We start from the raw sequence: 16871 nt of genomic DNA on the forward strand, positions 1-16871 counted from the left end.
GCGTGGTTCTGTAACTAGATAGTGTATAATGATATTCTTGTATTGAATATACAGAATTTGAGATTATAATCTTAAAAATTGTTTAACAGTATAGAAGAATTACGTCACCTTTTAAAAGCTAGGGTTTGTTGCGCCAGTATAAAGGTCTTTCACGCCTGTTGGTACGGTTCCGGTCCGGCGCCGTCAAATAAAATTGAACGTCAATGTTTTGTTTTCACGCGGCTAAGCGCACATTGATTGGCCGCGTGGGACAATAATTAAATTCATCATTCACAATCAAACATGAGGATGATCTGCACCTTGTTGAAACAAGAAAGTGATTCTGCGGTAATTTTTGTTTATTTCAATTTTTTTTGTCGTATTTATATGGTTTTGGTTTTATTTGTAATATCACGTCACGAACTTTCAATATTGATTGAACAAGTTGTACTGTGACTAGTCTTCGACAACACTATTTCCATTCCTGATTTCTCCTCTCCTTGCCTCTCTCCCTTTTGATTTGACTCTTAGATTTTTATTTATTTAATCTTTTTTTTTATTTATTTTTCTTCTTTTTTTTTACTGTCATTTAGCCTATATTTATATTATATTTTATTTCTGTTAAAAGAAAGTCTTTAAACAGTGATTGGGTTTTGACAATCCTGTCTTTTTGTTTCTTTTTTATTTTTATGTATTCTGTTGTAATTGTAATGAGCCGATATTGAATAAATCAAATCAGTCACGTGAATAAATAAAGTTTATATATATATACCTAACATAATATTGCATTTTAACTGCATGTTAAATAGAAATACATATGATAGCTGACCTATCATGCTTTTTATTTACCGGTTCGGTTCGTCACCGCCAAAGTAGCGAATGCCTACTTATGCCCATAACACAGACGTACTGAGTAAACAACTAATTCCTAGAATGTATGTCAACAACAAATTACATTATATCGCTTCGTAACATTATTATACCATGTTACATGTTAATGACATCCAATTCCTAATAGAATGTCTGTCGGGGTTGTTTCTCATAAGTAGGCCTATAATATACACCTGCAGCCATCATAATAAACACCATGTGTGTGTCCGGTATGAACATACAATATATTCTTTAAAAAATTCTTTTCTAATAAATATGAATAACTTAATTGGTCCGGTGAGCACACGATGCCAACTGTTTTCAATTTACATAGACAGATTATACACGTAACCTCGAAATAATAATAGTACTTATTCTATTTTGAGAATTCCTAGAACGGTAATGGAAGCAATAGTAATAACTTTGAACCAACTTAATAATTAGTATTATTAGACGAATATCCTGCGTGTAGTAGGCCTACATACATGCGATTGTTTGAATGCAGCCCAAATAATAACATACTTTGTTCCTACATCCAGATCGCTTCGTGGTCCTTGATTTCTAAAGCAACACTGAATGTGCCGTTTTAATAACTAAACTATACCTTTACAAAGCACATTCACAAAAGGTACACAGTTATTGATATCCAATTGTGTATAGCTGTCACTAGGTAGACCTTAACTGACTATTGACAGTCATCAATATATCGAGTCTAGGCTAATAATGTTAACAATATGTATATAACGCGTTCCACAAATTTCGTCTCAATGCGTTAAATATTAGTAACAAGTTTTTTTTTCTAGTGGAACCAGTGTTATAGCTCTTTGGGCTGATTTAGTATCTCCGGACACACTAAACTATTATGCCTATCATGCATTGGAATACCGGTATTGCTTTGTGTGAATAAAATTAACTATATTTCCGTCTCAATGTGTATTACTGTATATACCTTTAATTCGTGTTAACCTTGTCAAGAAGTTCATATATGTAATGCATAATGTAAATGTATTAATAAATCTCCCTCCAGAGACAGGTATAAAATGTATTAACAGTATTTAACATAGACACGATATCTAGATGACTGTCAATAGTCAGTTAATATCTACCTAGTGACAGCCTCAAATGAACTACATCATGATGCATTAATTAATTCTACTGATGATCAGTTAAACAGAATGTGCTTTGTCATAATGACAACGACAACGACAACGACAAGTATAATATGAATTAACAATCAGCAGATCATTACAAACATGTCAGATTTGTAACATTTAAAAATTGCAGAATATATACCAGTAGGCCTACCTTAATAATACATGCAAGCCTTTTAAACTTAAATTCAATAGACATAGCCAAACCAGCTGTGTATTTTAGCTATATCTGCATATTGATTTAAAATGAACACAGTGTTCGCCAGAGCACTGCCCTAGATCGCGTTCACATGACATAAATGTCCAAGTATTAACCGTTTATTCGGACCCAGATCAGAAAATATGCCTTTGTGTTTTAACTATATAGGCCTATGCATATTGATTTATAATAAACATTTGCGTTCACATGATATACATTTGTAAGTATTAACCGTTTATTCGGACCCAGATAGTACTATTATATGCCTTTGTATTTTAACTATACCTGCATATTGATTTAAAATGAACACAGTGTTCGGTAAAGAGCATTGCCCTACATTGCGTTTACACGACATAAATTTGCAATATTAACCGTTTATTATTCAACCCCAGATCAGAAAATATCTGGCTTTGTTTTTCAAATGAACCTTTTGGTTATTGGCAGATAAAATAGTACTATGTATAAAAGTAATTAATGTCGGTAGGTTTATGTTGTGCTATTCTTGGGCTATATAACCTGAATTATGAGACATGTCCTATTACAGAGCAGACATCGAGGCCCCGTAAGAAACGTCACTGGTTGCATACACATCGTAAACTCATGTTCCAATATTCAATATTTGGTCAATAAAAAGAAACGAATATTGAAAATAATATAGATCATTTATGTAGTGTTTATTAATATGCCTCGTATATCTAGAATGAATGTCTTGTTTAGTAATTACAAAAAACGAACATCATTGTCCTATATTGAGTCACTGTTTTATCACACATTCTTCATATCATTATCATCGTTATTATCAGTATCTTTACGTAATAATGATTATGATCACACAGCTTGGTTCCTACTGACGCACCAGCGTATGCGGGTCGCACGAACAAATCGGGTCGTGACCAATCAATGGATCACCCCTCCCCCCTACGTCATTGTATTAGTGTCTATCACTTCGCGTTGTGCCTACGTCGTTACGTTGTTTCAACGTCGTTACGTCGTGCATACGTCGTTACGTTGTGCCTACGACGTTAAAGCGTGGTTCCCACTAGCGACGCAACACAAGGACGTAACGCAACGCAAGTGAATTGATCAATCACAAGCGATGGCTTATTCGCTTGTGATTGCTAACTGTCTATACTTCGCTTGCCATTGGTTAAAACGCTTGCGTTGCGTTTACGTCTTTGCGTTACGTTCTAGTGGGAACCAAGCTTTACGTTCTAGTGGGAACCAAGCTTTAAGCGTGGTTCCCCTAAAGCGTAATCACAAGTGGGAACCGACGACGCAATAGTGCTGCAAACGTCGCAGGTTTAATTTCACGTAGGCGGGGGCAAACATAATTATTGGAAGGGCATTTGCTTACGTTGCGTAGATTGCGTTACGTTGCGCCGCTAGTGGGAACAAAGCTTTCTGTTGTGCCTACGTCATTGCGTTATGTCTAAGTGGGAATGAATCCTTAATATTGTATCCCTTTCATTCAATCAATAATAATTATTATCTTAGACATTGAAAAGGTTTGGCAACTCCATCAATTTGTCACCGGAAGATGATGACAAATGAGTATAAAAAAGATGCAGTATCTGTTTCTCAAAAAATAGTGAGACATTTTTGTCATTTTGTTCTAGTTAGATTCTATTTTATGATATACACCAGCTTAAAATCAGGTACGCATCCATTAATGCTATAATTTGAATTGATTGTCTTACCTATGAGTGATTCAATCGCAGATGCCTCAGCCAATCAAAACACGAGACAACATTATAGTATACTGTATCGATGTTGCAAACAATATTATTGTATTGAAACTGTTCGTTACAAGTACGTACGAATTTTAGGTGAATAGTATGTCGGCGAAGTGGCGTTCGGCAAAACGTCCCGTCGCCAAGTTTTAGATATTGAATATGATTTTATCCCAGACGTCCATGGCGAGGAAGCCCACTGAGCGAGAGCTCATACAAATTCAATAAAGTTTGCTTTATAATTTATGTAAATTTATGCAGTAAAATATTGTCTGACAAAAATAGGGCCGCATGTAGCTTATCCAGGGCCGCGTGGAGATATTACGACGGACGCTCCAGTTTGAGACCCACAAGTTAGGTCTATTATATTGTTTGAAGGTTTCAATGACAGTAGTAGGTAGTGTATCGCAAACTTATGTCAATGCTCGATTACTGTCAAAACAGTGACGTCATATTAGTAACGTGTCTGTCACGGTTTTGAACCTTGCAGTGTTACCATTAAATTGTATTCAGTTAAACTTTAGTTACTGTCAATGACACTGACGTAGCATTATTTATTTTTCCTACTCTTTTTTTTCCAAAACAATAAGTGCTTCCTCTGTTTGGATTTTTCCTTCCATCAACACATTCTTATTTCCGATAATTTTGATTTGTGAATTGGTCTAATTGTTTCGAATTTAAATAATAATACTGTAATGTTCATGACGCATATTCCAAAAGATGAATTTAAATTATATTGCTATGGAGACAAGGTCATTTTATTAGTTGTTATCACATTCTCATTTTTCATTCTGAAGATAAATTTAAAAAGAAGAAATGGATATGTTATTACTCCCAAGGGCCGAGAAAGTATGACTACCAACATCAAACGTTATTAACTCAATAATAAACAAGAAATATTTCTTACAAAAAACGCTGCTCGCTTATTGAAAAATATTTTTTATTTCAAATGTTTTTGAATGTGTCATTTTATTGTCACATAATAGTTTTTGACCTGAAAAAAAATGTAATTGAAAGCAACAAATACTTAAATGGTTTTTTGGTTTCTTTTCTCTTTTTATGTGGATAAATATTATTTTTTTGTTACAGAAGTGAATACTCAATTTCTGTCACTTTAGTTAATTTTATTGCTAAGGTCACTTCATCACCCTAGATATTTCAAGTGTGAAGTATCCTATTACAAACACAAACTTTAATGGACTGTTTCGATAATAATTCAATGAATATCTGACAGTGAATCACAGTCAAAAGTCATAGATACCAGAAATGCTTTGGGATTTGTAATTTTAGTATGACATGTCCTAATAGACTCTTTTCCCAGACGTTTTTGGGGTGTACAGTAGCAGCTGAAAATCTATAAATTATAGTGGAGTTTCCATTTTCTCAAAACTGTCGTCCTTAGAACTATAACTTCTGCTTGCTTTAGCTTCTGATTGAGTAGTCCTAATGGGACGTAGCGGGCTAGAGCAGCAGCGTGAAAAAAGCTTGCTTCCTAAAGCTTAATGGTTCCCACTAGAACGTAACGCAATGACGTAAACGCAACGCAAGCGTTTTAACCAATGACAAGCGAAGTTATAGACAGTTAGCAATCACAAGCGAATAAGCCATCGCTTGTGATTGGTCAATTCACTTGCGTTGCGTTACGTCCTTGTGTTGCGTCGCTAGTTGGAACCAGGCTTTAACGCAACCTACGCAACGTAAAAAAATGCCCTTCCAATAATTGTGTTTGCCCCCGCCTGCGTGAAATCAAACCTGCGATGTTAGCCGCACTATTGCGTCGTCTGTTCCCACTTGTGATTACGCAATACAGCACAGCGTCGATACGTAGCTTGCGTTGAGCAAAAAGATGAATGTTATTGTAGGAAAGATTTTATAAAGAAGTAAGTTTAATTTATATTTTAGAAAGCCGCAGAGAATGATGGTATGTGAGTTTGGAGTCCTGGAACTGTGCATAAAATTGAATTGGGTAACACTGGGTACAAGCAAACGTAAACAGCTTTCGATAACAATCATCATCGAATGATTTATAACATTCTTCCGTGATGTGACACAGCGGTGGTAAATCAACGCCCACTACCTGCACGTCTTCACTCATTAGAAAGACATGGAACATTAATAAAGTGCGGTTTGGAAGAAAGAAAGAAAGAAAGAAAGAAAGACTGAAACATTGATAAAGCGCAGTTTTGAAGAAAGAAAAAAGGAAATAGAGGAAGAAAGAAAGAAAGGTACTGCTACTGCTGCTTTTGGACGTATTGACATGCCTAGCACGTAAGCCATGTTAGAACGTGTTTATGAAGTTAACGGTCACGCCAACGAACATGTCGCTGTCTTTAAAATGAATTGTAATATATTACTTTAGGGTATGTTTAGACCTACGGAGTTATGCTTTCGTATCACAGCCAAGGTCATATTTTAATGAGCGTCGTAAGAGCAAAGTGTTCAGATTCATTGCAACGAAGTTGCGTTACAAACGGATATGATGTCACTCGCTGGCGATTAACCAAACTCTAACACACGCATAGACCTTCGTTGTTATTAAAAGTAGTAGTGGTTGGTTTAGGAGTTACAGGCCTAGACCGAACACTTGGGCTCGGTATTATGATTGGTTGTCAGGCATACCAACCAGCCGATCGTTTTGGGGTTTGGGTTTATATTTGGTCTATGACCTAAAATATCATTTATGGCAGAAAAATGTTCAAATCCCGTACTTGCACCGGCTCCAGATTTATTTACTCGGTCTTTCGCCGCTTTATATGACGACCCCTTCAATTTCGTTTGGATATTAAATCCTTCTTTATGAGGATGGCCCATCTGCTAACGTGTCCGCCATCTCGTTGAACACAGACATCTTGTTGTCGGTGCTTTTACGCCAGTTTTTCACTTCCAACCGATCTCTGAACTCAGGGCTTCCCCACAATGAAATAAGGTATTTTACTTCGGTTTCTCGCCAATGCACACGCTTCGATGACATTTTAAATTAATTAATATAGATAATATTAATAATAATACTGTATAGTGTAACAACAAAAGGTATGATTTTTTCGCACGTTCACCGATCACAACAAATGGATCAGCTTGGCTATACGATGAGGAGCACATGTCACGATGTGATGTGGCGAATATTGTAATTTGATTGGCTAGATATCTAACCTAGGTCATATTCATCGATGCGTGACTTTCGTATTGTAAGCGACGTCCACTAAACTCATACCTTGAGCTTTCGTAGCGTACGAAATATCAGTGTCGTACGAGGTGGCTTCCACTAATCTTTTCCTGGTTCAGACCTATGGACTTGTACGCCGCGTACAATACGAAAGCATATCTCCGTAGGTCTGAACAGGCCCTTATTAATTGATAAATAAAAATTGATTGGAAATAATAATAATACCGCTGCATTATAAATTAGTAATTGAAATGATATGTTTTTATGTCGTCACGTCAATGCGTACGCGTACGTAATAAATAAGGTTAATTTATCGGTTTCACATATGAATAATCTTCATGGCAACACTTAATTTAATTTTGAAATTGTTTGCAGTTGGTCTTTCCTTACATAGTATATATGTGTTTGTTTTTAAATTTGGCAGAAATTTGAATTATAAATTATTATAGGCCTAGTCGTCGTTAAGCTCTGTCTACACTATCAAACTAGTTTGACAAAAAGAGTGTGATGTGCCTAAATATGGTAGTGATATACCCAAATATGATATGACATCATCATGTCCATATATGGGCACATCACATTTGTTTGTCACATAAAGTTTGATAGTGTAGCCAGAGCTTTAGACATCGCGCAAGCAGTGTAGATGCGTATGCAGTGTAGATGCGCAAGCAGTGTAGATGCGTATGTGAAAAGTTTCTTTTTGAATACAAACAGAACAATATATTTACCTTTGACGTCAAAATCTCCTAGGATATGTCACTTAATTGTTTTTATAAGGTAAATATTATCTATAAAAAATGTAATGGAAACATTTTATGTATATTATTTTAATGATCATCTGAAGACATTTTTATTTTTAATACCAATTTTTATTCTAGAGAAACTGGGTTAAGATGTCATTTACTATTCTCCTAAATTAAGATAGGTCTTAAAAAGAAAGTTGACATTCACTGGCTGTAACTTTTGACTTTGATAATAAAACTAATATCTATCTTCAACGTTTTTACTCTTTGGAATCCAATACAAGTGCACAGTGTTGGTTAGCTGTACTTTCGCACGCATGCGTATAGATTTCTGAATTTTTAAACCGCAGTAACCACGGACATCGAAACTTACGCCATAAAAAGGAGTTTCAGAGTTATTTTTAGGTGAAGATTATTTGCCACAATCAGTTTTTACAGCGATTTACATGTAAGACGTGTGGCGCATTGTGTTGGATCGACTACTACTGCTTATATACTTAGGCAAGATACTTTACTTACGTTTGCTTCTCTCCGCCCAGGTGTATAAATGGGAACCCGGTTAGATCAAGATACAACTTTGCGCTGATTACTAGCTGCATTATTGATTTTTAAAAATGACTGGGGTAATAATGTTCAGCGCTTAGAGGTTTCACAACATTAGGCGCTATATAAATCCATGATATTTATTATTAATTATTATTATTATGATGGGTGGAGAAGCCCTGCCCTGGCTCTGCGCATTCTAGCTTTACTACTTGAAAACACGTAATGATTTATTTAATTCATATCATGCATGTAGGTATTTATACCCCCACATGCATTATGCATTCATTTCATTCCAATGATTGCTCAACAATCCCATGGAAGATTTCTGGTTACATCCGGGACCTGTCTCTAACTAGGAAACCAAATCACACAGTATTATAGTGTAGACATGCTTTTATTTACAACAGTGCCATCCCAATTGCCTGTTTCCAGGTCTCGTAATTGGTGCGTCACGTTTGCTTTGGGATGTGTGTGCGGTGAAATATATCAGTAATACGAACAATACCGATACTATATTATACCAGAAGTTCCAATGCATAATTTCAGATAAAATTATATGAGTTGTATACTTTAAATAAAGAGACAATGTGTCGTATTCGTTCCTTTATAATATGGAGTTCGTATTTTTTATCTAAAATATCATGTTATTGATATTGGTATACCTATACTTTCCGAGGCGCATTTGGTGTCGATTCTTTGCCAAGAGTAGGAGGGTTTGTCCTGTCACATTATCGTAATATCATGATCGAAATCCCAAAAAGCATAACCAGGTGATGTTAGAAAGTAATGTAGCCTTGCCTCTGTACGAATCACTACACTATCAGTGTAATTTTAAGCATCGGCGCGTTCCACCTACGAAAAGCCCAGACAAAACGTAACGTATCAGAAAAACGTAACGTATACGAAAAAAAAGAACGTATATGCAAAAATGTAACGTATACGCAAAAACGTAACGTATGCGAAAAATGTAACGTAGGCCTATACGAAAAAACGTAATGTATACGCAAAAACGTAACGTATGCGAAAAAATGTAACGTATATGAAAAATTGAACTTATATGCAAAAACGTAACGTATACGAAAACATTTAACGTATACGAAAAAATTTAACGCATACGTAAACACGTACTGTATACGCAAAAATGTAATGTATACGCTTCATACGGCGGCACATGCTGAATTTTACCAATCAGGACGCGATAGAGTAGCAGGGCCAAACTGTTACTTGTGATGTCGACTCACTTGCGTTATGCGTGCGCCATTGCGTTGTGTGAGTTTAGTTTGACAAAAAAAAAGTGTGATGTGCCTAAATATGGTGGTGATATGTCTAAATATGGTAGTGATATGACATCATCATGTCCATATATGGACACATCATATGTTTTTGTCACATCAAGTTTGATAGTGTAGACAGAGCTTTACACATCCGCCAAAGTATGCCCAGATAAAAAGTTAGTTTCATTATGGAAATTAATAAGTAAATACTAAATGAAAACAATTTTATCCGGAAGGCTTTAGAAAAAACAATTAAGTGAACGAAACGAACGTGGTTATTATAAAAGATTTTGTTCAATGCTCCATTGAAACAGTAGATAAAAGACTGCTAGTGAGTGTGCTGTAATAATCAGGATATGCAGGTTACTCACAAGAGGCAAGGTTAATTCTTATTGATTCTCCAGATGTGCAATATTAAAGTATACGCTTAAGATTTCCATTTATTAATTGATCAATGTTAATAAATAAAAATATAGCCTATTACAACGAACCTTTCCAATTCACAGTGATTGTTAAAATGAGAATATTATAGTCATAGCTTATGAAATATTTAGTATGCAATGTAAATCATCAACTGGAATCAAATTCATTAATTTTAATAGGAAATCGTCTTCGATCGACAAAAGCGTGCGTGCGTGCGCGTACTATAATCATCCATCACGTCGTGATTGGTCAAGTTAATTGCGTTACGCTAACGTCTTGCATTGCGTCCTATTGGGAACCAAGTTTTATTAAAATAATTTCGATTTTACCCTCAACAACGAACGATAATGTTAACATTTTTGCTGTAAGGGAATCATACCCTAGAGTAGTCTATTGATATATTATTAAGTTAATATGAAAAGGTTCACGTTGTAACTTTTCATTCAATATAAATAATATAAACACATGGGAGATGAATGCTTATAATATTCACACACGAATGACAAAGTAAAAATATAGATTTAATATCGATTAGATGTTGCTTTAGAGATACTACTTACTCTAATGAGTTTGTTGCCAGTAATTGAATTAGTTAACTGTTTAATTTAAAGTTAAACTATCTATATATATATACTGTATATATATTTGTGTTCAAAGTCTTGAGAGACAGATGATCAGAAATTACCTCCGAATCGCTTCATTAACGTACTTGCCTCATCAACAACGTACGAGGTTTGTAAGTTTACTGTAATGCTTCTTTCACGTATGCTGTGTCAGCTTTTCATGTAACGTTTCCTTCTTATACAAAGAAAACTTTAGATTGTGACAGATACCATAGCGATGTGAAAAGGAAATTCCACTGGTACGTGTCGACATGTTAGGGCTATATCTCTCGTGAAGCGTAAATATTACAGTTTTACATCTCCCGGAGTAAATACAAACGGCCTATAACTTTCATACATACAGCTGGGCATTGTCGGACTCATGTTATTATGTTATGAGAGTGACAAATAAAACAAAGTATTTACACACATTACTTCACATAGGCGTAGGCCTAATTTCATGATTATGCACATCTATTACTAATATTAAACATTGGAATCCAGTTCATCTTCATTAACCTTGCTTGAGTTCTTGAGTTTGCAGTAATCGTGACTTCTTTGGTAGGCATAGTATTTTGGTGTCATTTCATAAGGGCTTTTTGTGTCACGTTCGTCTACTTTACATTACTGTATACTATTGATTATTATATTTATTCCAATCAATAATCAATCGATGTGTAAAAACGACAGTATAATATTTAATAATCGAGCATTCCTGCGCGTTCTTGTTGGTTGCGCACTTTGTCGCATTGCAAAAATTAGACGTAAAATACACATAAAGCACGTTTCCGAGCCTGTAAAAACAGGCTATGTAAATTATATGGCAAGTATGTATGATGTATACGGTGTATACCTGCCACTAAAATCGATAAACTAAAATCGATATCCATCGATTACTCGTCTCATGTTACGACCAGATTTTCCGATATGTCTTATGTATACGCTATAATGTTTCGGCATCGCGTTTCTGTGAATATGTGTGTATTGGTCTATTGGGTTATAAAACAAACAGATTCATTATATTTTAGTGCTATCAAAAAGTAGTGAGGTTTGTGACGTGACATACTTTTGTATTTGTTTGAACACTGGCGCTTTTTAAAGTCGTCATATGTTATATAACATGGTATATTGCTTCAATTTGCACATTATAATCGGTACAATATTTTCAAGAAATTACAGTAATAGTATACCTTATAATATACAGTAGTAAAATTGAATAACAACTTTAATTTTGTACAGAGTAAGTGCATTTATTTGATGGATGCGACTGTCATTCACAGATGAAAGCAAACGATTTAGGAACAGAAATCTTTAAAATGATTTATTTTCTTCTCTATCGCGTGCCATTGCTGCCTAAATAGATGATACGTGTTAGAATCAACTTCAAGTTTAAGTAGTCACTATCTATCGATTCCAATAACACATTACATGATACAAAATAGTATTATTCCTAATGTTTTGTCGATACTAATGAATATTGCAAATTCTGAAATTATTTCAGAAGAAACTGAATTAAAAGCTTTTGATTTGCGACGACCAAGATTAGGACCTTATGACGAATGTATTGAACGCGTTGCGTTTTGGTTTGGCAATTTTGCATGTCAAGTCGTAGACTTGCCCCAAGTCTGTAGTTATTTTAGGGCTTGTCGATGTTTATCTAAAAGGTCTGAAATACAAGCTCAAATAGTATACGTATGAAATGTGCCAAAATATTTATCTTTTACTAATACAGTATTAAGTCCAAACTCCGTCTGGAACCCAAACTAGTCAAGTTGTCGCTCGTCGTCGTCGATTCTGGTCATGTCGTCCATGTGGTGACGACACACAGTCGTCGCGAAAACAACTCCAAAGAATCTTGGTACCGTGTGATGAGAGTTCAAAACTTTCCTAAATGTCTTAAATATTTTACAGGCTGTTCTAGGCCTAAGTAAAAAAATTTAAAATATATATCAATCTTATATGTTAAGATTTCATTCACATTTCAAATTTTTCCGATACCGTTAGTATTCATTCACACATCATTTAAATATCAATAGGACTCTAACTGACAGCAATTACAGAATATTCTGTTGCTAAAAGCTAAGCTTGTGTTCACATTTCCGTAAGCAGGATAAAGTAATTGCTTATTTTTCACCGTTTATACTTTAATGTGGCAGTACTTTAAAATCCATATATTTTCATTTTTTAGGTTTATGTCTTATGCACGTACTTATTAAGTACGTGCATAAGACTATCATGCAAACATTGTTTTTAAAATTTAATTTGATTACTTTTCTAGCACCTGTTTTCTAAATTAGTTTACAATATCGTTTACAAACCAACTTAGCAAATCCAGTGCAAACGTTTTACAACGTTATCGTGCAAAAAAAACGATGTCTATTTTTCAAGTAACAAACAAATAAACAGAGTGGATGATCGCATAGGTAATATTTTGCATTGCGCTTAAGCAGACTCCAAATGCACTGTAAATACATTTCAAGTAGTAAAACAGGAAATGAAAAAAGATTGTTTGGAAAAAAGTCCACTTATCTAATATTTCTCGGCAATTCATTATGTTAATTTTAAATTTTAAACGTAACGTAAGATCTTGTTTCTTCTTTTTCAGAATGATACAGACTACGTAGGTTACTTTTCATTTGATTCCGAATATTTCGATTTCGAAATTACAGAGAATAAACACCCCGGTGATTATGTTATTGTAGCATTTGCTGCATTTGGGATATTTCTGAATATGTTTGTAATCATCCAGCACCGCTACATGGCCATACACAACCCGAACACTAACAGTTACCGTTACTTTTTTGTAAATGCCTGTTCTGTTAGCTCAGTAATTTTCTTGTTGTTGTGTTATATCGTTCGCTATGTGACTCCTAACAGTAGTATCACCAACCCAACCATCTGCAAATGTCTTAGTTCAATTGAGTTCATGTTCCAGTCCGTGATGGTGTACACGTTAGCGGCTCTGAGCGTGGACAGATACTGTATTGTCAAGACAATGATTCGAGAAAAAAGTTTCATCGCTCGAAATCGATATATGGTTATGGCATTCATTGTGTTTGCTTCGTTTCTCTTCACGGTACCAGTCATTATTAAAGCTGATATTATGGATAAAAATTGTGTATTTCTTGATTATCATTCAACTTTTGCCAAATGTTATGAAATCAGTCGAGCATGCATTACATATCTTTTACCGGTAATCGTCATAGCATATTTATATTCAACAATGGCATTCATTTTATTTCAAAGCCGAACAAATGAAACCGTTAAAAGTGTTACGAACTATAAAAGTCAGCTGGCCGCACGAAGTCGACTTGGAATCTCTGTTCTAGCCATCACTATTCTCTTCGCTGTCTGTTACTTCCCCAACACTCTCCACAGTGTATTGTACCAATTTTCGATGGATCATCTAAAGATCGAAAAAGTTTGTTCGTGCTTAGCAAAGTTTAAAGATGTGTTTGTTCTTTGCTACGCATGCGTACATCCTATTGTTTTATTCGCCACCAACCGTTCATACAGAAGGTTCGCTCGTAGCTTTGTTCACTGCAGATTCCACGACATGCTTAATGATAGACATGTAAATGCCACCGGTACAGCTGCTACACTTACGTCTGAAACCGGTAGAACACTTGGAAAGCGAACTCTGACGCCAGGAACTCTTGTTGAAAGAGTCAAGTTAACGGATGTTTCTGTAAACAAACACGAACCAGCAACAATGGTTTAAGTTATCCTATTATTTAAAAAAAGTATGTAATGACGTCAAGGTAAAGTAAAATTAGAAGTTCATATATGAAAAACTTATGACCTTGATATAAAGAACATGACTTCCTGGTATGACTAGGCATTGTATAAAATCAGAATAGTCAGAAAAGAGCAAATACAGTGACAGACAGGCAGACATACAGGCAGACAGACACACAGATTGACAGATTTGCGATGACATAAATAGAAAGATTGAATGACCTGCTTTTGTTCAAATAATGTAATTGTTATTATAAACTGTATGCCTGTGTAGGTAATGTTGGGAAGTTTTCGCTATTAACGCTATTTCCAAACATGCAACACTTTGTAAACAAATCGATCTGCGCGTTATGCAAATGAGTAGAATGTCATCATCATAACGTTTACGCGCTCCTGCGAAAACCCGCCCCCCTAAATACACCTGGCATGGGCAAGAGATGATATACTGACGGGCGTGAAAGTGGCGTTGTTTGCTACACCAGATTGTTAACTGTCGTACCATGCACAATGATTTGCATGTTAATATCAGTATTAGGCCAGCTAAAGTCAGGTTCCCACTTGGACGCAAAGCAAGAACGTAGCGCACGGAATTAATAATTTGACCAATAAATCACGAGGCGTCATGAATGATTTAACTGTCACTTTATCTACTGACTTGTGTGCGTTACGCTAAACGTCGTGATTACCCAGCGTTGCTAATTGCGTTGCGCCCTAATTGCGTTGCTCCCTATTTGCGTTGCGTCTAATTGCCTAGCGTCCTAATTGCGTTGCGCCCTATTTGCGTTGCGTCCTAGTGTGAACCCAGCTTAAAAACTTTCAACGTACAATATATACCGTATTTTTATTTATTATTTTATTTTATTCATTTCGGCAATAAACATAAAATAATAGTTACAAAAACATAGAAAAATAAATATATATGAAGGACAAGACACGAAGCCGAGGAGAGACAAAAGCATTAAACAAAACGCTGTCACCGGTAAGGTGTGTCACTCCAACAAAACCTATAGCGAACGTGAGAATGTATTATTAATGTCGTGTCAAATGTTTCTGTCATAAAATAACAACAAAAAAGTAAATGATAATTACGAAGAATAAATGTGAGAATGAGAATCTTACCAGTATCGGTAGTTTGAACAATATTAAACGAAGATACAAAGATAAATTAGAAATACAGTGTAAATTAAAGCCTTTAAATAGTGTTTCAATTTCATTTGATAAAAGATACAGTAGGCCTACATGAGACAAGCTAAAACGATTGAAAATCTAGGAACCTCAGAGACATAGTAATAAGTCCAACACGCAAAAACTATTTGAAGGGACACTGGTAGGAACCAAACTTAAATTTACAGTTATACTAAATGAATTAAATTAAGCTTGATGTATAATTATAGAACGGAAGTAAAACTATTGTAAAAATAACAACATTTTGTGGTATAAATAATTGATAATTGTGTTGTTGATAAGTGAAGTCGCAAAGTGAAAATGTCGTGAAAAATAACATACAAACACACACACAAATTACTTAGTACAGTATACATTTTCTGATCTCGTCTGATTGTAACTAAAATATTGCAGGCATTGTGTATATATTCTCGCTACTGCATGAGTGTTATTAATGTAAATATTGTAGACCTATTCATTTTACTTTCTCAGATTTTTTATTTTTTCGAACATAATAATTCAGGTTGTTGCTATTTTATAATAAACAGATTACTATTAGTTTAAAATTCAATATTTTAGAATATATATATTTAATAAAGTTATTTTTTATAATTAAGTGTTCATCGTTCTCACGAAATTGAGGAAACGTCTATATGTCCCATGTGAAGGACGGGCAATGGGTATCTTGCATAATGGATACAAGCGATGTAGGTGGGAAGGGTTTCAAATCCTTGTAACAAAATCCAATCTCTGTTTTCTTGTCCAATTTCAATCAATCCTTTATTTCGGAATCTCTGGGTTCATAGAAAATAACATTACATAATTAAGCACAAAAAAAAATAAAATAAAAAAGTCAATATGACGCTCTCTCACCTTATTATATCATTTTAATTTGTAATAACTTACTTTCATTATTCGTGTTTTGTTTCAACAACTCTGCTGGTAAAGGTAGATGACATAAATATTTTATAACTTATATAGTATCCTTCCAGGTTGATTTATATATTATAATACTGTATATATGTTGTGTGGAAATACACGTGTTACAACTTACTAATTATAGGCTGAGTATTGTCTGATAGCCTTGCTGTGTGCTATAAGTATTAAACCTTTGTGAAAGAATTAGAAATAAATATAAATTTATTAGAGTTTAAATTGTTTGATTGAACTTTATTTAAAACATTTCATCAGTTGCTTGTGTGTTGAATTATTGACTCAAAGAAATTATTTTATAGTCACATTATAATCTTATAAGACAATCCTAGCTGTAAATTAAAGTGTGTGTAGTC

The 16871-nt window shown here is 34.7% G+C and overlaps 1 protein-coding gene across 2 annotated transcripts; it reads left to right on the plus strand.

Moving 5' to 3' along the window:
• The first annotated feature begins 285 nt into the window (after positions 1-285).
• LOC140062453 (gastrin-releasing peptide receptor-like) lies at positions 286-16871 on the plus strand. 2 transcript variants are annotated; one of them, XM_072108675.1, is made up of 3 exons: positions 286-327; positions 5832-6154; positions 13286-16871. In XM_072108675.1, exon 3 carries the CDS (start codon positions 13412-13414, stop codon positions 14399-14401), a length of 990 nt encoding a protein of 329 aa, XP_071964776.1. In that variant the 5' UTR covers positions 286-327; positions 5832-6154; positions 13286-13411; the 3' UTR covers positions 14402-16871. The 2 variants fall into 2 exon arrangements, with proteins under 2 accessions (XP_071964776.1, XP_071964777.1); XM_072108676.1 differs by lacking the exon at positions 286-327 and having other exon boundaries at positions 5719-6154.

The sequence above is a fragment of the Antedon mediterranea genome, chromosome 11 (assembly GCF_964355755.1).
Source record: "Antedon mediterranea chromosome 11, ecAntMedi1.1, whole genome shotgun sequence".
Classification (NCBI taxonomy): Eukaryota; Metazoa; Echinodermata; class Crinoidea; order Comatulida; family Antedonidae; genus Antedon; species Antedon mediterranea.

Coding starts and splice junctions, on each gene's coding strand:
- LOC140062453 (XM_072108675.1), top strand. CDS start 13,412: ATGTTTGTAATCATCCAGCACCGCTACATGGCCATACACAACCCGAAC.